General features: G+C 38.4%; 1 protein-coding gene across 2 annotated transcripts in view; it reads left to right on the top strand.

The window, feature by feature from the left end:
- LOC306878678 (tensin-1-like) overlaps positions 1-22910 on the top strand; it is a 130819-nt gene that overhangs the window by 87515 nt on the left and 20394 nt on the right. For both annotated transcript variants that reach the window (XM_079431157.1, XM_079431158.1), the window contains exons 3-13: positions 981-1135; positions 2718-2755; positions 11337-11402; positions 11770-11816; positions 12306-12477; positions 20083-20133; positions 20231-20353; positions 21076-21140; positions 21241-21324; positions 21923-22035; positions 22155-22215. In XM_079431157.1, coding sequence (XP_079287283.1) covers positions 1018-1135; positions 2718-2755; positions 11337-11402; positions 11770-11816; positions 12306-12477; positions 20083-20133; positions 20231-20353; positions 21076-21140; positions 21241-21324; positions 21923-22035; positions 22155-22215 — 938 coding nt within the window. In that variant the 5' untranslated portion in view covers positions 981-1017. The remainder of the gene's footprint in view (positions 1-980; positions 1136-2717; positions 2756-11336; positions 11403-11769; positions 11817-12305; positions 12478-20082; positions 20134-20230; positions 20354-21075; positions 21141-21240; positions 21325-21922; positions 22036-22154; positions 22216-22910) is intronic.

Below are 22910 nucleotides of genomic sequence, written 5' to 3'. Positions count from 1 at the left end.
TGAACAAAATTGATTTCCATCTTGCTACAACACTAATATTTATTTGACTGACTGTTGAATACCATCATCCTGCCTACCATGCTAGCCATCTTCTTTCCCTTGCTTAACAGCTTGATTTCACTGTTTTCACACATTAAACTTAATCTTTCTGCTCTAGCGACTTCAGTCAGTGTCTCTCTCTCTCTCTCTCTCTCTCTCTCTCTCTCTCTCTCTCTCTCTCTCGATGTGAAGCTATTCCTGTGAAGTTGAGAAGCTATCCCTTGCAAAAATATAGTGAAAAAGGAGGAAGAAATACATTTTTGTGGTAAACTTATAACTGAACATTGCCACAAATTTATATTTTCACATGCAAATGAGCTTTGTGGCTAAAGTTTGAATCAAATTTGCGGCAGACAGTTGTGGCAAGCCTGTGGTGAACATGAGTGCAGTACAGATGCTTCTACTTTTTGGTGCAAATTCAAGGTATTTTTTTGTGTGTCATTGTTTTATGCATCCAAACCTTCAGTTATCTCTTGACATGAATGCATATTCTAATACAGTACAAATCTCAACACAAAATAAAACACTGTGTGCAGTATTTCTAAAAAATATTTATCAACATGACAAATAAATTTAGATATTTGAAGAAATATAAATTACAAATATTATATATTATAAAAATTTTAATCAATATTAAATAATATGAATATAAAAAAAACTATTTTATTTTACCCTTAACCATTAAATTATGTAAATTCATCCATTTATTTGTTTTCTATTCACTTATCCTATTAAGCATGACTACTCCCCTACAGGTATAAGTTCACTTCTTTGTTGAAATCTGCATCTTTCATTTTCAGACGATCTGAAAATGAATTGAAAAAGAGAGTGAAACTAAACTGTATCATGGAGTGACACAGAACATTAAGCATGTGTTATTCATTTCATTGCTCAGACTTTATTCATTTTAACGTAAATGCTGTTGATGTCTTGCCATACAGATCACATGATTCTTAAAGTCCCTCCATGAGTTTGTGAATGGTGAAGCCTGGGCCTTCATGCTGGAACCACTCAAGAGTTGTTACAAGCCATGTTTTTAAGACTGCCAATGACTTCAGTATCAGGGGCAGGCTTCATTCTCTTTCAGGATCAACTGGTAAATAAATGAGTTTCTAAACAATCTATATATACAGCTGATACAGAATATGAGCATGGATATTCATCTAATCACATCTAACATCATCAGCAGGCAGCATATTTATAGACATTGAAATAAAAATCTCACTACTTCCTCAAAATAAATATAAAGTATAGGAAAGGAAAATGGACACAGATTAAGTAAGATTCAAGTGTTAACTGATAGATTCAGTCATGGTCAGAAATATTGGCACCTTTGGTAAATATGATCAAAGAAGGCTGTGACAAATCTGTATTGTTTGTCCTTTTGATATTTCTTTATTTATTTATTTTAAATCACAAAAATACAAATTTTCAACAAGTAAAACAAATGAAAGTGGAGAGGGATCACATTAGGAAATAAAAAAAAATCTGTACATGTTGGCCACAATTATTGGTACCCCTAGAAATATTTTAATCAATTTCAGTCGTATTTTAAATTTTTAGCACACCACAGTGACTACATCAGGACAAGGAAATCACATGTTGTAAAAACAAACATGATGCAACAAAATTATTCAAAATTTGTCACATCCCAGTTCCCTGACCTAAACTTAAGAGTAGAGTGTATCAACATGTACTTGGGAACTTAATGATCTGGAGTGGTCTCTGATCTTGTGTCATGTGTTCTGCTAACACATCAGGCATTATGGGAAAAGACTCTGTTGTTATCTTGGGGAAAGGATGTTGCAAAAATATTGAATATAAGGGTTAATTGTGGCCAGTGTGTATTAGAGAAAAAAATAGATTTCTTCCCATTTTCATTTGTTTTACTTCAAATAAAGGTTAGGTTTTGTGAATTATTTAAATAAAAGTTCAGTAGGATTAACAATGCAGATTTGTTTTTACAGAGTCCTTTGTTCATATTTACCAATTGATAGATAGATAGATAGATAGATAGATAGATAGATAGATAGATAGATAGATAGATAGATAGATAGATAGATAGATAGATAGATAGATAGATAGATTTGCTGTTTTGAAAAAAAAATCACTTACATGATTCATGTAGATCTGAAGAACTGTCACATTAGCAGAACTTCAGTCATATCTATTGGCATGGCATAAATTTCATGCTATTTTCATATTTTTGTCATTTATATATTTTGTTATGAAGTGCCTCACTTCAGAGAAACTCACTGCTTTTAGGTTGCTGCAAATTTGCCGCAAATTACCAATAAGTTAGCCACAAAGAAATGTTTTTGCAAGGGACATGCTATTTTCACTGTAAATAGTGTTACAGTCTAAATAGTGGTAGAGACTGTTTGCACCAAACATACATAGCAACAAATAGCATCTTGTTTACATTAAGTACAAATAATGACATACTATTCACATTGTAAATATAAATAATAGGATATTTGTACTCAGGGCAAATAGTGTGCAGACAAATTAGCCATGGGTACTTACACCTGGCTTCTACAACACATAGATCAGATTATCCTTACAAAGACCTTTTATAGAGTGGATTGGTACAGTAAAAATAAATGGCTGTAAATTTAACCTTGAATTTAACAGTTCTATGATTACATTTAATGCATTTTTTTTTCCTTTTCCTGCAGAGTGCAAGTTGTCCTGCCATAAGAAATGTGAGGTAAAGGTAAATCATGGATTTTTTTCTCTTTCTTTCTTTCTTTCTTTCTTTCTAAGAGAAAGATCACAGAATGATAATTTCGTATTCTCTATCTAGCTGTGTATCATGCTAGATTTTGACATGAAGGGTTTGCTTTATGCTTATTTATTTCAATGACCTTCACTGACCTCTGTGTGTCAGAATCACACTTGAAGACATGAGGCCCTATTTTAACGATCTAAAAGCATGGTCTAAAGCGCAAAGTGCAGGTGCACTTAGGGCATGTCCGAATACACTTTTGCTAGTTTTACTATGGGAAAAACGGCTGGCGCGCCTGGCACATGGTCTAAAATGGTTGTCCCTATTCTCTTAATGAGTAATGGGTGTGTTTTAGGCATAACGTGCAATAAACATGAGTTTCTTAAAAATTAGTTTCTGGAGTTTTGGTGTTGGAATTTGGTCCCACTCTTGCCTGATATAGGTTTCTAACTGCTGAAGAGTTCGTGGTCATCTTTGACGTATTTTTAATGATTTTTAATGATGAGACATGTTCTCTATAGGTGAAAGATCTGGACTGCAGGCAGACCAATTCAGCATCCGGACTCTTCTTCTATGAAGCCATGCTGTTCTAATAGCTGCAGTATGTGGTTTTGCATTGTCCTGTTGAACTATACAAGGCCTTCCCTGAAATCGCGCTTTGTCTCATACTGTATCGCGTATCTTGTCATCTTGTTTCTGCACTTGCTTGGCCATTTTTTGTGATAAACAGGAAAGTGGGTTCAAGCGCCAGCAGAAGGCAGTATAATGCAATAGTCTTTAAGAGAAGCAGTCTATCAGCGGAAGTTAAAATCAGCTCGTAAGTGTATTCTCTTGTCTCATTAGTGTTTAGTGCAGTTGCCGTTGCTAGGAAATGCTTATTTTGTTTAATGTGTTGAGACTTGCTGAAATCGCATTTGGTCTCATACTGTATTGCGTATCTTGTCAGTGGCTGCACTTGCTTGGCCATTTCTGTGATAAACAGAAAAGTGGGTTCAGTTGAATTCAAATAGTGATTTGTTAGATAGGTATAAAAAAAAAGGTCATTATACCGCGGCAGCGGTCGTGGCAGCCATTGTGTAAAGTCCTCCTCGTGTGATGGCCGACGAGTGTAAAGACCATCGACTCTACTGTGCGACTCCACCGGACAGGGACACCGGCAGAGGATATAAGTATCGCTTTTGATTTTCCTCTCTCCTACAACTTGTTTCAGTTTTTATAACCATTTCTTACTATGTGTAAGTTTTATTTAATTTGAGTTATTTTAGTACTTCATACTATATGGAAATTAAATTATATATATATTGAATTTATTTTTATATGTATGTATATGTATACGTGTGTGGCTGTACATACACATGTAGTTGTTTTTTGGTGTTTGGCTTAGTGTTATGTTAGAAGCATTATTATACTCATACCTTTTGTTGTTTTAATATTTTGAATTGTTTTTAGCTTATTTTTGTGTTTTCATTTAAATGTTTAGTATTGAAATGTTGTATGCATTTGTCAATTTATTTAATTTCTTTATTTTCTTAAATGTGTGTATATAGTATTTACAGAGTTTTGACTTTTAGTTTTAGTTACTTCTTATTTGTAAGTCGATTTGCATAAAAGCGTCTGCTAAATGACTAAAAGTAAAAGTAAAAAAAAAGAAAAAGATGTCATCTGGAGGGGAGCATATGTTGCTCTAAAACCTTTAGATACCTTTCAACATTCATAGTGCCTTCCAAACATGCAAGCTGTCCATTGCGTATGCACCCCGATACCATCAGAGATGCTGGCTTATGAACTAAACGCTGATAACACACTGGAAGGTCTCCCTCCTCTTTAGCCCGGTGGACACGCCGTCCTTGCTTTTCAACAAGAATGTAAAATTTGGACTCGTCTGACCGTAGAACACTTTTCCACTTTGAAACAGTCTATTTTAAATGAGCCTTGGACCACAGGACACGACGGCGCTTCTGAACCATGTTCATATATGGCTTCCTTTTTGCATGATAGAGCTTTAGATGGCACAGCGGATTCTGTTTACCAACAGTGGTTTCTGGAAGTATTCCTGGGCCCATTTAGTAATGTCAATGGCAGAATCATGCCGATGAGTGATGCGGTGTCGTCTGAGGCCCCAAAGACCACGAGCATCCAACAAAGGTCTTCGGCCTTGTCCCTTACGCACAGACATTTCTCCAGTTTCTCTGAATCTTTTGATGATGTTATGTACTGTAGATGATGAGATTTGCAAAGCCTTTGCAATTTGAAGTTGAGGAACGTTATTTTTAAAGTATTCCACAATCTTTTTACACACTTTTTCACAGACTGGAGACGCTCTGCCCATCTTTACTTCTGAGAGACTCTGCCTCTCTAAGACATCCCTTTTATAGCTAATCATGTTACAGACCTGGGCCCGTATTCATGAAAAATCTTAGTGCTAAGAGTTGCTCCTAGTAACAAAATGCTAAGAAAATTCTTAGAAATGTGGGTGTTTCATCTTAAAATTAAAGAAAAGATCCTAGTAAAGAAAAAAGTGTTTCAGAAAGCATCTTAACCCTTAAAAGAGGTCTTAAGGTCCAAAATTGTTAGGAGTACAAACGAGGACTTTTAAGAGGCTTAAGAGTTTCTTTAGCAGTGGAGAAAATGGATGAAACATGAAGAGGGAGAAGAAATGTGTTGCGCACAATGCATGACAGTGAGTTAATAAGACGCTACACATTAGATTGTGCAGGGATCATGTTTGTGACCGATCTTATTTGAGACACGCTAACATCTCTGACACCGAGCAGAAATGCCATAGCGCCAGAAATCACTACATTAACATATTTGACAACTGGAAAAATGCAACAGCGATGATTTGGGTCTGTACCTGACAGCACTTTCAGAACCTTATTGTATCACTGTTCATTTCCTATAAAATACGTTAAGTGTGACAGCATGGTAAATAAAAATTAAAGAATATATATACACATATAATGTGCGTGTGTGTGTGTGTGTGTGAGTGTGAGAGAGAGAGAGAGAGAGAGAGAGAGAGAGAGAGAGAATGGTAAAACATGAAAAATTACAAGTGAAGGCTTATAATAAACCCTACTCTTAAAAGCGTTCTTTTGTTTCCTTCTTGGACAACCAACCAATCACAGCCTTCAAAAAAATGTGTCATAGCTAGCAACGGGGTCAGCCCCGCCTCCTCACTAAGATAAAAGTTTTTGTCTTTTTCTCTCTCAGAGTTGCTCTCAGATTGGTCCTGAATCACTTTTAAGCTAAGACTCCGAGTTAGAAATGTTTAAGCTAAATTAGGAGCTCTCTAAAAGGATTCTTAGAATCTTTAGGAATACGGGCCCTGATGTCAATTAACTTAGATTCAGCTGGGAGGACATCTAGCAACTAAATATTCAAAATGTTGTGCTTTTTCAGCCCTTTGTTGCCCCCGTGCCAACTTTGCCTGTATTGATGACCTGTATCAGTCATCAAATTTGAAATGAGCTCATTTAGTGTATAAGTGTAAAATCTTTCCGTTTAAACATTTGTTGTGTTCTTTATGTTCTAGTATGGATATAATATTGGCTCATGTTATTTGAAAGACTTTTAGTTTTCATTTTATTCAAATTAAAAAAAATGTCCCAACATTTCCGGAATTTGGGTTGTATTTAAGAAAAGGTGAGAAGCTGAAATTCATTGTGTGCATTTTTTCTTATTTTCTTTCTTTTCTTTTTTTGCAATTAATTTTTGCAAGTTTAAACAACATGTTTATTAAAGAGAATTATTAAGTTGGTGATACTGAAGCCAGACTGCCCTTCTTAAATATTTGTGAAGTGTTTTGCAGGAAAATCTGTTTTGAGTCTGTCTGATAGCGGTTTGGGCAGTGCTTTAACACAAAGCCCTGTAGAATTTTAACTGAGGCCTTTAAGAGATTTAAGTGAAATATATTGACATTTTGCTCTTTGTTGTTTTCAGACATTATTAATCATAATGTATTCATCACCATCAGTCATGCGACCTATCCCCTGCTGTGTTAATTCATATTTATTGCTTTTTCAAGAAATGTATTAAAAATGAAGCAGACTTGTATCTGATAAAAACAGCTTGATCGAAGAAAGCTTTTTTAAACTTCCAGAAAGGAAAAAAGTATCTGGAAACAGTGGTTTTTGTAGGACACCCTAGAGATTCAGATGCTATTCATTGTCAACCTATATGCCATTATATTTAATGTTCATCAGATTACAGTGGAATACAAAAGGGGAATTTTTGAATAATCACAGCTCTTCCATAAAAGTTGTCCATACAATCCATCCGTTAAAGCCAAAGCTCATGTAATGAATTATGCGAGGAACAGATTGAATTTTAAGTTAAAAATCGTCCCTTCTGCTGCAGCTGCATTCAACATACTTGAATTAGATCGAGTTGGTTAAGACACACACACACGCAGTTGTGGATCAGTGAAGAGGAACAACTCCCAACTTAAACTCCCCTCTTCCTTTGCTTCCTGTCGCTCACTCAGTGTTGTACCAATAAAAAATTAAAGGATATACATGTCAGTACATCCTAGGGCAGTGTTTTCAAACCAGGAGGATGGGCTGCATGTGGGGCTTCTGATACAATAGTCAAACATGTCTCTGTTAGCAGGCTGCATGGTGGGTATAAGCAGGTGGTTAAAACCCGGCCAGCCTCTGCCTAGTAGTAGTGGGACAGGTAGCTTTTTAACCAGAGCAACATCCAGGGCCCAAGAATCGCATCCTGCAATGATGGTGATCACATTTTATGATTGGACCAGGCTGTCTAAGCTTCCCAAACAACCAAAATCGAAACTTGTCTTGACCCAATGTCCATTTAGATGATTTTCTCGCTCTGATATATGTTGGTGTTGTGTGGTCAAGAACATAATCCACCTGCCTTGCTTGGGCCTCATGGGTATTCAAAAGTGTGGGAACTGACTCTTTGCCTCTGGCATTTCCACAGCCTTCACTAATTCATTCAGGGATACTGATTCATGGGAATGAGCACATGAGCCTGCCTACTATCACTAAAGCCCCATTCAGACTACACGATTTTAGCTCGATTTTGCCACGATCTGTTTGACGTAGGGTGTCGTGGGGATTCGTAAACGACAATGGGCGTTGGGACGCACGATTCAATCGTTTCATGTCGTGTAGTGTGTCAGTGCATGACACCTCTGCAACACTTCAAGACGTCAACACAGAAAGACTGGCATGTTTAATTTTGTTTTTTCTTCATACACACAAGTTCCATCACATCTGTGACACTGGCCAATAGGAGCACAGAAGCGCATTTGAACAAGCTTTCAAACATGTCAAGAGAGACAATGGTATCGGTCTTGCTAGATGTAATTTTACAATGGAGGATATGTTCGTGGAGCTACGGCAACTATTCTCCTGCATTTATGATGAGGGACTACCGCGACACAGTAAAAAGAGGTAAAAAATTGTTTTTAAACATTTTACCTCAGTTCTCTTTGACAGTTCATACCATCCTCTTCATGCCATCCAGATTTGTGTCCATTGTCAGGTTCTCTCTCTTTTTTGGGGTTTTCTGATGACAAGACAGGGCAAAACAGGTTGTTTGCTAGCCATTGTTTGTTTTATGCTCAGCACCCTCTGTCTTGTCCGATGACATCATGCACGTCGTTAATGACGGCATGCGATGAATGCTTGGGTAGCATCGTATAGTCTGACATGTTTCTTGTTCATGACACGACAAGATTTTAGGAGTAAAAAAAATGACATAATCTGACACAGTGACTGTCGTAACTGTCGTCTGAACGGGGCTTAAGGCAGAACAGATTCCAGGTGCATTTCCTAGTCACTACCTGCTGAGAGAGAAGTTGTTACTCATCTTTCTGGTGTTTCACCATGGGTTATAACTCCCTCCAGTGATGATGCAGATTGTTCACAGTTGCTTCCTGTAATGCAGCTCCACCCTCAGACAGATGTTCATGTTCTTGTGCTCAGAAGTCTTTTTCTTGCCAGATTGTCTTTGGTAAAGACAACTAGTACATGCCATCCACATGTGTAGTGACTTCCAGCAACAAAGGAACCTATGGTGACGTCAAATTTATTTTGAATAAACTGGCAGCTTCCGTTGACATGTGCAGAGACTTCAAAATGTAAAAAGTTTATTGCAATTTAAGAGCAAATTTTGGGAGTGACAATCCAAAGGTTGCGAGTTCGAGTCTTGGGCCGGCAGGAATTGTAGGTGGGGGGAGTGAATGTCCAGCGCTCTCTCCACCCTCAATACCATGACTGAGGTGCCCTTGAGCAAGGCACCAAAGCCCCAACTGCTCCCCGGGCGCTGCAGCATAAATGGCTGCCCACTACTCCAGGTGTGTGTTCACTGCTGTGTGTGTGAACTTTGGATGGGTTAAATGCAGAGCATGAATTCAGAATATGGGTCACCATACTTGGCCGTATGTCACTTCACTTAAATTCAGTCTTATGATTTCTCTGAAACCACATACATGGATTAATTGGTGTGTGGAAAAAAATAAGTTTTGGCGGTGAGTTTGATTTATGTATTGATAGTTCATGATGATGATTAAATGAGGCAATGAGCAGTTAAGCACTTCTGCAGTTCATATTAAAACAACTTCCATGGTCTAATATTCATTATTAGAGACAAGCAAGCTAATTACAGTATTTGTCAAACTTTAATAATGTTAGAAATTTTTGGTACCATTTTAATACAGTGTTTTGTTTTAGTTGAGCTAATTAACGTGCTAGATACTGCAGTTTTTATTATTATTGAAAACTGCATTCTTTTAGACTTTTGTACCTTGAAAAACATTATTAGTCCATTATTTAATATCTTAAATATAAAGTTTTAATTAAAACTGTGGTGTTCCACATTTTGTTTTCATTATCATTGATTAACTAAAAAATCATAAGCATGTGTCTGTGTCATAGTTCAACAGGCTGTCATGGTACTGAAGAGTGATGAGGCGAGGACTCAAATGCAGGAGAAAATGGGTCTTTTTAATAATAAAATGAAATAAAAAAAAAAGAACAAAAACTACCCCGAGGGGGAAAAACAGGCAGGCCTGCTAGGAACAACAACATGGGTAGACATAGCTCACACAACATAAAATATCTGACATTAAACAACAGATCAGCACAGGACTGCAGACATCAGGAGAATAAATAGGGAGACAAACAAGGAGGGGACACAGGTGGAGCAACTGAAACAATGATGAGGCATCAAAATGGGAGGGGACAGACAATAGACAGGAGAGCACATGGCACCAACAACAAACAATAAGCCATGTGCTCAACAAACAGATACAGTGAGCTCTGGTGGCTATCTAAGGCACACCAGCCGATAACAGTGACACAAGCAAGGTTAAACACAAAAAGATGCAATATTTTGAAGAATGTTGGTAGCCAAAGAATTGACAGTAGCCATTGACTTCCATAGAAAGCCATTCCCCCCACCCCCACGCCCTCCATACTGTGGAGCTCAATGTCAACTGTTTTGTGTATCAACATTTTTTAAATATCTTCTTTGGAATAACTTGAGGGTGAGTAAATGATGACAGAATTTTCATTATTGTGTGTGTTCATGTGTTCACATATTGTTAATCTCATTCATAAAATAAAGAATACACTACAAACAGTGTGTTTGTTTTCCACACACCACAAACAGCATCTCAATTAAAAAGGAAAAAAAAAACTGTTTCTGTGTTGGTTTGTCTTGGCTTCAAGACTGCCTGTAGTGTGAGGAAAAAAGTATTTGAATGTGGGTTGTGAAGGTGCATTTCATTATTTGGATTTAATGGACAAATATGACTCCTCAAGCAAGTTCTGTGTAAAATTGATTGCCAGTAATTAACGCAAGATGCATGCTGATTAGAAAAATATATAACTGGTATAAATCAAAATTGCCAACACTGGTGACCTCTATATGTCACATTAATTAATACATTTAAAAAGTATGTGAACCCTTCCGATTTACCTGGATTCCATGAAATATTTATATAAAATGTGCCAAAATTATAAAATATCATTCAAAGTTATCGTTCCAAGTTAACCTCTTTTATTTGTGTTGTGTGCAACACATATTATGTACACCAAATTGAGAGTTGTGAGATTAATAAAATTGAGAAGAGCCACCACTTCACCCTGTAGTCAGACCCTGGTGCTGTTCCCACATAGATGTCAATGTTCAGTATTAGAACCTAACAATGTACTGATTACAATTCTTTGTTATGGGAAGAACATTTTTATGATTGGGGCAAGAAGCTCAGGTAAATCTAAAGGGTTAAAATACTTTTTTCCTGCAACTATTTCCTACAACCATTATGAAAAACATTAATATTTATTTAATATTTTAGATTTGTGATGCTGTTGTTGTTGTTTGGATGTAGGCCAGCTACATCCAATAACAGGTCCAGTCACTTCATATTAAATGTTGAATTAGCTCTTGTATCTCTGTGTAATTGAATTTTATTTTATAGTAAAACAGTTTTATGTTTCACAATTTTGTCAGACAATGTAGAGGCAGGAAAGCTGTTAAAAATATAACAGCTGCATTCGGTCTGAATTTTTATCCCTCCATCTCCTCTTTATATTTGCAGGTAGCCACAGCCTGTGAATCTACAGCTACTACAACAACTACAACTACTACAACTAACTACAATCAGGTAAGATCAATCAGGTAAGAATCAAACAAACTGCCCAGAAGTCTAAAAAAGTGTTGTTGTTTCATTATTGTGCCCTTTGAGTTATAGCAAGGAATTTGAGTTACAGCAAGAAAAACTGATTAAATTTGTTCACCAAATGTCCTAATATATATAATAATAAATATAATATAATATAATATAATATAATATAATGTAATATAATATAATATAATATAAATATGTGGCAATATTCATTACAGACCACACCTAAAAAGAATAGGTCATATATGCATACATATTTATATTTATTAGATTTATGTGTGTACAGAAAATTACAGATGTTAAATTAGTGTGTGTGTGTGTGTTTTCTGTCATCCTCTATAACCAGGGATCCACAAAGTCTCCCAATATGGACTCCAAACGAAGGCCATCCAGGTATGTATGCTAATATACACTGACATCACATCCTAGAGCTCTTTAGAGAAATAACTTAAAAACTATAAAAAAAAAAAACTATAAATAATGTTATCAGTGCATTAAATATTATTGAATGCTGTCTAGTAGATTTTATTTGTGGTTGTATGATCTGGCTATTTGTCTTTTGACTAAACGGGATCACTTTATAGCAAATATTTCATAAGATTAATCAGTAAAAAGTAGTGTTTCTTTGTGACTAAACTTGAGATGATTCCACATGTGTTTGCCATGTGTGCTTATGCAGTAATAAGCTGTCTGATACTGTATTTCTATGACTTGCACAACTTTAGTTACAACCAGAAAAACGAATGTGCTATGGTGCAAATTATCAGATTAACTGTAAATTCCTCTGAAAATCAATAAGAAAAAACAGGCCGAATAAGATTATAAATATCTGAATCTTCTTGTATTTAGTGTCTATCATTTGTTATTTTTGTTCCATCTAAGGACCCTAAGTCTGATGCAAAAAATGGAGGAAAATAATGAAGTGGACCTGGTCTACATCACAGAGCGCATCATTGCTCTGTCCTTCCCTGGTGGAACAGAGGAGCAAAAATACAGTGTGCACCTGAGGGAGGTGACCAGCATGCTCCGTTCTAAACACCAGCAGCACTATCTAGTAAGGATCCTCCAAAATTCAGAGCAACTGACAATCACAAAAGAATCCTTTAAAATGTTCTAGTAGATTCTTTATGATGAATGAATTTCTTTGTATGACTATTAACTGGTCATTATGTGATGCAGTGTGATGTGTCGTGATGTGACGTGATGTAATGATCACTTTCTGTAAGGATGTTAAATGATAGGGAATCTTTCTCTGTAAGAGTTATTCTGCTTGGGTAACTTAGACTTAGTTACTTAGATGTAAACTTGAAAAGAACCTGAACAACAGACTCACTAAAAGCAAGTTACAATAAATCAACCAGACAAAAGTCAACGTTATTTAAATACAAGGGAAATATCATCCAATCAATCAACCAAAAGACACCTGAGCTTTGTAAAAGCATTAACAAATTACTTTCAATATACCATGAATAACTCTTAAAGATCCTTCGGTTGCACTTTATTTACAGTACATGTACTTACAGTGTACTTATGGCTCGTTTCCACTGAGCAGTACGGTTCGGTAAAGTATGGTACGGTACGCAATTGTGTCCGTTTCCTTTGTCAGAAGTTGTGAATGGTACCAAAATAGCAAACTGTACCGTACCACTTTTTTGGTACTCTTTCGTTGGAGTACCTAGCACAGTAAAGGGTGGAGCTAAACTCATTGCAGAATTTGATTGGTTTACTCGAATCGTCACTTGTGCGAGGGGATACAAGGGGATAAAGCTTCTCCTTCACTTGTTCTGCTCTGCTGTGTTCTGCTTATTACATCAACACAAACACACACAAAAAAATATATAACAGTGTATTTTATACTTTTATATTTTCACACAGACAATAACCGTTTCTCAGTATGTGTTCTTTTCTGTTCTTGTGGACTTGTGAAACATCATTGCCCAAAAACCTTTAAAAATTTTCAAAATATTATGTTATTCTGTCATGAAATGTAGTTTTAAGAGATTTTTCAGGCGAGAATGTAGTTGTTTAAAACTCATATCTGTGGTTTATTTACAAAGATATAGTGCCTATTTGAAAATTTGCTATGCCGATTTCGAAGCTGCAGGCGATCACCGGGCGCTGAGTGCTCATGTATCCGCCTCGAGCAGCCTTACGCTCGGCTAGTCCTTCCGACATTTGCCACTGGCTCTGATGTCTCTGTGGTGATTAAACGAGAATCAATTCATTATGTGTAAATTTTACAGGCATGCGTGGTCTCATGAATCTATTATTTGTTCCTGATCATATCGTTTTGACTGAGCACAAAGTTTAACTTTATATTTATTTTGAACTTTACCCTAGTAACTTACAGCGCTGACTTTGTAGCAAACATTTGAATGTGAATTGTTTGCTTTTGTCTTTATTTCCTCTTACAGGTACATCTCAAAAAATTTGGGTTAATTTTTTCTTGTAACTTATTTCAAAAAGTGAAACTTTCATATATTTTAGATTCATTACATGTAAAGTAAAACATTTCAAAAGTTTTTTTGTTTGTTTTAGAGCTTACAGCTCATGGGGTGGTGTATGGGGTGGTGATGGCGCAGTGGATAAGACACATGCCTTTGGTGTGAGAGACCCGGGTTCGAATCCACTGTGAGACACCAATGTGTCCCTGAGCAAGACACCCCTAGTTGCTCCAGAGGCGTGCGACCTCTGACATATATAGCAATTGTAAGTCGCTTTGGATAAAAGCGTCAGCTAAATGAATAAATGTAAATGTCATGAAAGTCAAAAATCAGTATCTCAAAATATTAGAATATTTACATTTGAGTTTCAATTAATGACCATCCTTACAGTATAAATTCTGGGTATCTCTTGTTCTTTGAAACCACAATAATGGAGAAGACTGCTGACTTGGCAATGATCCAGAAGACAAATATTGATGCCCTCCACAAAGAGGGTAAGTCACAGAGGGTCATTACTGAAAGGTGTGGCTGTTTACAGAGTGCTGTATCAAAGCATATTAAATGCAAAGTTGACTGGAAGCAAGAATTTGGGTAGGAAAGGGTGCACAAGCAACAGCGATGACCGCAAGCTTGAGAATACTGTCAAGCAAAGCTGATTCAAACACTTGGGAGAGCTTCACAAGGAGTGGACTGAAGCTGGAGTCAGTGCATCAAGAGTCACCACGCTCAGACGTCTTCAGGAAAAGGGCTACCAAGCCACTTCTGAACCAGAGACAACGTCAGAAGCGTCTTACCTGGGATGTGGAGAAAAATAACTGGACTGTTGCTCAGTGGTCCAAAGTCCTCTTTTCAGATGAAAGTAAATTTTGCATTTAATTTGGAAATCAAGGTCCCAGAGTCTGGAGGAAGAGTGGAGAGGCACAGAATCCATGTTGCTTGAAGTCCAGTGTGAAGTTTCCACAGTCAGCGATGATTTGGGCTGCCATGTCATCTGCTGGTGTTGGTCCACTGTGTTTTCTGAAGTCCACAGTCAACGCAGCCATCTACCAGAAAATTTGAGAGCACTTCATGCTTCCTTCTGCTGACAAGCTTTATGGAGATGCTGATTTCTTTTTCCAGCAGGACTTAGCACCTGCCCACACTGCCAAAGGTACCAAAAGCTGGTTCAGTGACCATGGTGTTACTGTGCTTGATTGGCCAGCAAACTCGCCTGACCTGTCAAGAGGAAGATGAGAGACACCAGACCACACAATGCAGATGACCTGAAGGCCGAACAAAACAACCTGGGCTTCCATTACACCTGAGCAGTGCCACAGGCTGATTGCCTCCATGCCACACCACATTGATGCAGTAATTCATGCAAAAGGAAGCCCAACCAAGTATTGAGTGCATAGAAATGAACATACTTTTCAGAAGCCTGACATTTATGTTTAAAATATCCTTTTTTTATTGATATTTTGTAATATTCTAATTTTCTGACACTGAATTTTGGGTTTTCATTATTTGTAAGCCATACTCATCAAAATTTCAATAAATAAAGGCTTGAAATATTTCACTCTATGTGTAATGAATCTATATAATATATGGGTTTCACTTTCTGAAATGAGTGGCAAAAAATATTGACCTTTTTCATGATATTAAAATTTTTTGCGATGTACCTGTAAGCCTCTTATACTTTGTACTTATACTTTTATAATGGCTATTTATAATTATTGTTCATTAAAACTGACATTGTCGATTGCTACTTTCCGGCATACACCACGCCTATTAAGTAAAGGGTACTGTTGGCAGTGGAAACGCAAGCCTGATCAGGGTTACCCGTATCGAATTGTACTGTACTGAACTGTACTATACCGTACCGCTCACTGGAAACGAGGCATTACAGTGACTTACTTAGACTTAGGTCCGCCTGTGCCGCGAGGCGCATTGGGCGGCAAGTTTCCACCAACCTGATCGATCGGCCGCAATGTTTTCAGCTTCGTCCCATGAAACATTGACGGCTTTCAGATCTTCAATAAAGGTTTGACGCCAAGTTGTTCATGGTTGACCTTGTTTTCTCTTGCCGTGGGGGGGTTTCCACATAAGTGCGGTTCTTAAGTGTCTAGAAGGTGGTCGTCGAAGGATGTGACCAGCAAACCTTAGTCAACGTTCAGTGACAACTTCTTGGAGTGGGCGAGTGTCAGTTCGACGATAGATGTCCTCATTGCTGATATGGTCTCGGTATGACACACCCAGAATTCTTCGCAGACATCGCTGCTGGAAGACATTAAGCCTTTGGGCAATTCTCGCAGACATCCTCCAAGTTTCCGCCGCATAGAGTACTGTTTGGTACGATGATACTGCTGAATAAACGCACCTTGGTCTTGATTGAAACTTTTGTGGCTGTCCAAATGGGCTTAAGTCTTTGGAAGACTGCTGCAGCTTTGCCAATCCAGCACATGACATCATGTTCAGCATCTCCATCACTCGTCAAAAGGCTGCCAAAATAGGTGAACTTGTCCACCTCCTCAATTTGTTGTTATCCAAGATTCAAAGGGGAAAGTTTGGTGGTGTTGGGGATGTATCCGGCTCGCATAACCTTGGTTTAATTGAACTTATGCAAAGCCCTATCTTGGCTGCATCTTGTTCCAGTCTCTTCGTCATTTCTTGTATGTTCTTCCTTGTTGTTCCAAGTAGGGCATTGTCGTCAGCAAAATCAAGGTCCGTCAGCCGTTCGGATCCTCGCCATGGAATTCCAAATTCAGGGTGATCCATAGTTTTTTGCATGACAAAGTCAACCGCCATGAGGAACAGGAGGGGGGGACAGAATGCACCCCTGTCGTACACCAATCTCGATGGTAAAGAAATCAGTGTTTCCTGTTTCAGTCCGCATGCAGCAGCTTGACTTGTAGTATAGGTTCCGAAAGACATTGACGAAGCGCTCGGGTATGCCAAAGTCACGAGCAATGCACCACAGCAATTATCTGTGCACACTGTCAAATGCCTTGACAAAGTCGATAAAATTGATGGATAGCCGTTGCTGAAATTCCAAACTCTGTTCGATGATGTTCCATAGAGTAAAGATTTGGTACCTACAGTGTACCTACCTAAGAAAATACTGGTAATATAAGGTAACTACATGGGGTAGGGTTAGGTTTAGGGGTAGGTTCAGGGTAAGTACCTAGTTTTTACCTTGTTATTGTAATTACTATAATAAGAACATAGTATGTACATGAGTAACAGGACTGTAAAATAAAGTGCTACCGATCCTTCTTCTTTCTGGAGCACTATTACGGACGTGTTAAATATCATTATTGTAATATGTCAATATTTCGTAACAGTATCATTTTACAGCAACTTTGTGAAAACAAACCTGGAAAGAGACATGAGGATTTTGGGACAAAAATAAAAGATTCTTAGTGCATTCCAGGGAATTATTGATGGTTTACAATAAACATTTTTGAATATTGTAAATTAATTTGGGAGAGCAAACCACAAATACACAGTATACGTTGTCTCTTTTCATATACTTACAGCAGAATACAAAGGAAACATGAAAATAATTAGGAGGAAAATAATTCAGTGTGCTGAAAAGAGCTATTCTATAGATATTGTTGTTACATTATATCTGTAACGGGGCGAACAAGACGTGAGACGTGCGGATCCATGTGCAAGCTTTTATTAATAAACATGGTCAATAAACAGGCAGGGTCAAACAACGGCAAACAGGTATGGTACGGGCAAGACAAGTGTAATCCTAGGGCAAGCGTGGGTCAACGATCAGCGAACAATATCCAATAGGGCAAGGCAGAGAGATAATCCAGGTACACGAGCAGTAGTCCAAGAGAGGTACAAACAGAGTCCAAAGGGCAAGGCAAAGGGTTAATCCAGGAAACACGGGCAGAAAACAGGAAACGAGACTATAAACAAAACAAACTAAACTTAGACTTACAAAACAAAGAATGGCTCGGTAGGGCAGCTAACACTAGGAGAGTGTTATACGCAGGACCAGACTCAGAGCTAGACATACACACAGAATGGCTCGGTAAGGCAGCTAACACTTGGAGAGTGTTATTATACGCAAAACCAGACTCAGAGCTAGACATACACACAGAAAGGTTAACAGAAAACGCAGGACAATACTCCGCGATCACAGAGAGAAAGTCCAAGGTTTTGCTCAGCTGTGAGCGGGATTAGTGTAATCAGCTGAGTGTATGTCGTCCGTGCAATGGATAATGGGAAATGCAGTCCAGTGTGCTGTGTGGTGTGAGAGTCAATATGATGGAAAGGCGACCTCTGGTGGCTATCGGGCGGAAGGCCACAGACCGGATTCGTGACAGAGCCCCCCCACAAGGAGCGGCTTCCAGACGCTCCAATACAATCCAGGAGGGCGGTGGAGCAGAGGTGGAACAGGGGGAGGGACGGAGGGCCAGGTCCATGTGGAAATGGAGAAACGGGCTCTGTGGGGCGCTCTGGAGGAGCAGGCACTAGAGGGCGCTCGGGAGGAGCAGGCACTAGAGGGCGCTCGGACAGCGCGGAGTCTTGGGGGCACTCGGACAGCGCGGAGCTGGACAGGACCAGCGGAGATATAGGGGGCGCTCTTGAAGCGCGGACACTTGGGGGCGCTCTTGAAAAGCTGAGCTGGACGGGACCAGCGGAGACACAGGAGAGCTGGACGGGACCAGCGGAGATCAGCGGAGACGTGGTGAGACTCTGGCAGATCAGCGGAGACGTGGTGAGACTCTGGCAGATCAGCGGAGACGTGGTGAGACTCTGGCAGGTCAGCGGAGACGTGGTGAGACTCTGGCAGGTCAGCGGAGACGTGGTGAGACTCGTGACGATCAGCTGAGACGTCACTAGACTCACGACGATCAATGGTGACTTGACGTGGCTCATGACTGGCAGCAATGGTATGATGGGATGTTGTTGTGTCCGCCCTTTTGCGATCAGGTTCCGCTGTTGCCGCCATTTTGTGAGCGCACTCTGGCCAATGTTCTTCTGAACAACTGCTGGATCCTTGTGTGGCCAAGTATTCTGTAACTTTGCGAACAAGACGTGAGACGTACGGATCCATGTGCAAGCTTTTATTAATAAACATAGTCAATAAACAGGCAGGGTCAAACAATGGCAAACAGGTAGGGTATGGGCAAGACAAGAGTAATCCTAGGGCAAGCGTGGGTCGACGATCGGCGAACAATATCCAATAGGGCAAGGCAGAGAGATAATCCAGGTACACGAGCAGTAGTCCAAGAGAGGTACAAACAGAGTCCAAAGGGCAAGGCAAAGGGTTAATCCAGGAAACACGGGCAGAAAACAGGAAACGAGACTATAAACAAAACAAACTAAACTTAGACTTACAAAACACAGAATGGCTCAGTAGGGCAGCTAACACTAGGAGAGTGTTATACGCAGGACCAGACTCAGAGCTAGACATACAACAATTTCCCTAGACATTGTCCCAATCAATCACAGTGTTAAGTTCTCTTTCCCAGAAACCCTCAATGTTTCCCAGAAACCCCGGAATGTTTGAATACTGTCGTACAAAAGTGATTTATAAATTATACTCACAATACCTCTAGAAGCCATACTAGAATCTATCCAGTTTACCATAGAGGAGATATTTTAATCGACCAATGTACTCCATAAACTTTCAGTGCAGATCTTAATCTTAAATACAGAAAAAAGGAGAAAGAGAGAACTCATCCTTTAGGATCCGAAAGGACTTGAGCCCATAATCATTGTGCAGGTCTTTTAAACTGTAAATACCACATTCAACCTATTCTCCAAACTTCTGAAAACAGAAAATGAATGAAAATTTACAGCCCATTCAATCAAAATGACAGATAAGGATTATCTGTTGCACAGTCGTATGATTTGAAATGATTTATTGCAATCTTTTTGAGTGGAACTTCCCAAAACCGTAATTTAACCTCCCATAATTTAAAACGCAACAGACTCGTTAGGAAAAAGGTGGATACATTTAGTTTAACAGAATTAAACTATGCACATCCATTTTAGAAATTTACATTATTTTCTTGCTCCATCCATTCAGTAAATGCAAGTCCTTGATTTAGCCGGGTTGTCTTGCATATTTACTTCTCGGGAAATGTTAATGCTATGACGCTTTTGCTGAAGAAGAGAATGTATACAGGCTTGGAATCAGGATTAGCATAAGTAAAGAGGATGTTCTTCACAATGCGCAATTAATGCTTAAAGGTTTTTGTTTCCAATTTCAGCTGCTTAATCTCAGTGAACGGAGGCATGACATCACCAAACAGAACCCAAGGGTGAGATAGATCTATCTGTCTGTCTGTCTATCGATATAACAGTTCCTGTCAGCTTGTGGTCTTAAAGTTGATTTATGCATGTGTGCATTCATGACAGGTGCTGGATTTTGGTTGGCCCGATCATCATGCTCCCGCTCTAGACAAAATGTGCAGTATCTGTAAAGCCATGGACACCTGGCTTAATGCAGACCCTCACAATGTGGTGGTACTGCACAACAAGGTAATCACATCTGGCCTTGGGCACCCAATCTCCACCTCCTTCACCTTGCATGACTGACCAGACTGACATGATGTCACTGTAAAAAAATCAGTTGCTGCCTTAAAGTTTAATCAAATTGGCATTTCAATTTAGATAATATTTGACTGACTTAAAAAAAAAGTTGAATCTCTTGTAACTTAAGTGTCTTATCATCTCAGTCATAAGAGAAGTGTTTTCTAGACACCTGCTTTCTAGATAGGTGTAATGACCAGAGATGATATAAACCATTTGTATCTTATCCTGCATGTATGGCTCATGTGATTGGCTCAAAATATCCTGTGGTCCAAAGATCCAAGACAACATATTTCAAAAGTTGTAATTTGTGCCACTGAGATAATTGGAAATACCAGGTTGGAAAATTAATGGTGTCCGAATCAAAGGAATAGTTCACCAAAATGAAAAATCTTGCATCATCAAATCTCACCCTCAATCTGTATGCCTTTCTGTCTTCTGCCTTCTGCAGAACACAAAAGACGATATTTTGAGGTCCAAACAAACAAAAGTGGACCCAATTCACACAATTGGGGGGTGCATGCATTTCTGCCAGCAAATCTAGCCACCATTAAGAAATAGGATGTGGTAAACAAATGACTGAACTGAAATCTCAAATTGACAGTAACTGCTTTGTTTTCATTTTGCATGGTCTTCTTGATCATTTGGTAATTTGGCAACATTTCTTGCAGGGAAATTTGGGGAGAACTGGTGTTGTGGTGGGTGCCTATATGCACTACAGTAACTTATCTACCAGGTAGGATATGTCTATTTTAAACATTGTGGTGTATTTAGGAGACAGTAGAGAGGATCATGTATTTGTGTAGAGTGTTTATGTTTTGCATTCATATTTTCAGTGCTGACCAGGCATTGGACAGGTTTGCCATGAAGCGTTTTTACGAAGATAAAGCCATGCCCATGGGCCAGCCTTCCCAGAGGAGGTCAGCAATGCACCACACATGCCTATTTTGACTCTGCATCAAATACTGACTTCAAATACTGATCCTGGAATCAATGTTGCTTGCAAAACCACACTAAATATTAAGTTTTGTTTTGTTTTGTTTTGTTTTGTTTTGTGAGAAATAAGTAATTTTACTTTAGATATCTGTGAATCACACCTTTTCTTGCTGCAAAGTTGCAGTTCGGGGATTGAACCAGCCGGTGCTACTAAAGTACATGTGATAAAACTTGAATTGCAGTAAAACATAAAAAGATATCCCTGATAATTAGAGTTAAATCTAGTGGTGTTAAGTCAACCAGTTTGAATAATGATTATGGTAACAATACATTCTCTAAAACACTTACATTCTTTAAAATCTAAGTGACATTTGGGGATTTTTTACACCAATTTGGAGTTTAAGTAAGAGGAAGATATATATCATATACATGTATTTTCTCTTAATGGCTCCAAAATACAAATAAGTATTAAAATGATGGTGATCACTGAAAAGGGCTAAAAATATATAAAAATATAAAAAATTGTAATTGTATTTTCGAATATTGTGTTTTCCCCTTTCATAATGCTATGCATATGTATAGGTATGTGCATTACTTCGCTGGTCTCCTTTCTGGCCACATAAAAATCAACAACAAGCCCCTGTTCCTTCACCATGTCATCATGCATGGCATCCCTAATTTTGAGTCTAAAGGAGGTGGGTGCACACACTGCTACACATTCAATTAATCTGTACAATTGTATGTATATTATTCTATGCTGAGTACAAACAACTGTAAAATCAGTGCTGTGCTGTACTATATCTAACCCCGTCAGGTTGCCGACCCTTCCTCAAAATCTATCAAGCAATGCAGCCTGTGTACACATCTGGAATTTAGTAAGTAAATTGCTTCCTAGTGTGCATGTTGAATAATTTTAATACATAAAGTGCAATTGTGATCTCAGACAGTAATCATAGACATTGTATGTAGCAAGTAAAGTCTGGTTGTAGCAAGTTTGTGTTTAGTAACTGTAAGATACATTTTCATTCAGTTCTGTGTGATCTGTAGTGCTGCATTCAACTTGCTTTGAAGTATGTTTATATCTACCCAACGTTAAAATTTTATTTTGAAGTAAAAAAAAAAAAAAAAGTATATAATAGCATATTGTGACCTACTGTAAAATTATGTTCACTGTACATTTATCTGCCTGATACGTTTTTATATTATTAAAAAGTGTTTAGGTTTAGGGTAAGTTTGTGGTTAAGGTCTCAAAAATAAAAATGTATAAATGTTACATATAAATAATTATAAATTCTTATGATATCAAGCTGAAAGTCTGCATGCTGTTTACTGTATTAGTATCTGTGTGAGAGAGTCTGGTATAACATCTGTTGCCCTCTTGTTAAGGGATTAACCCATTTTAATCTGCACCTGTGTGTGTGTGTGTGTGTGTGTGTGTGTGTGTGTGTGTGTGTGTGTGTGTGTGTGTGTGTGTGTGTTTGCGTCGTGTGCGTGCGCCGTGTGTTTGCGCCGTGTGCGTGTGTGTGTGTGTGCGTGCGTGTGTGCGTGTGTGTGTGTGTTTGTCTACCCT

This window comes from Barbus barbus (assembly GCF_936440315.1).
Source record: "Barbus barbus genome assembly, chromosome: 13".
In the NCBI taxonomy this organism is placed as follows: domain Eukaryota; kingdom Metazoa; phylum Chordata; class Actinopteri; order Cypriniformes; family Cyprinidae; genus Barbus; species Barbus barbus.
The sequence above is the reverse complement of the archived record's forward strand: the minus strand, read 5'-3'. Positions and strand labels throughout refer to the sequence as shown.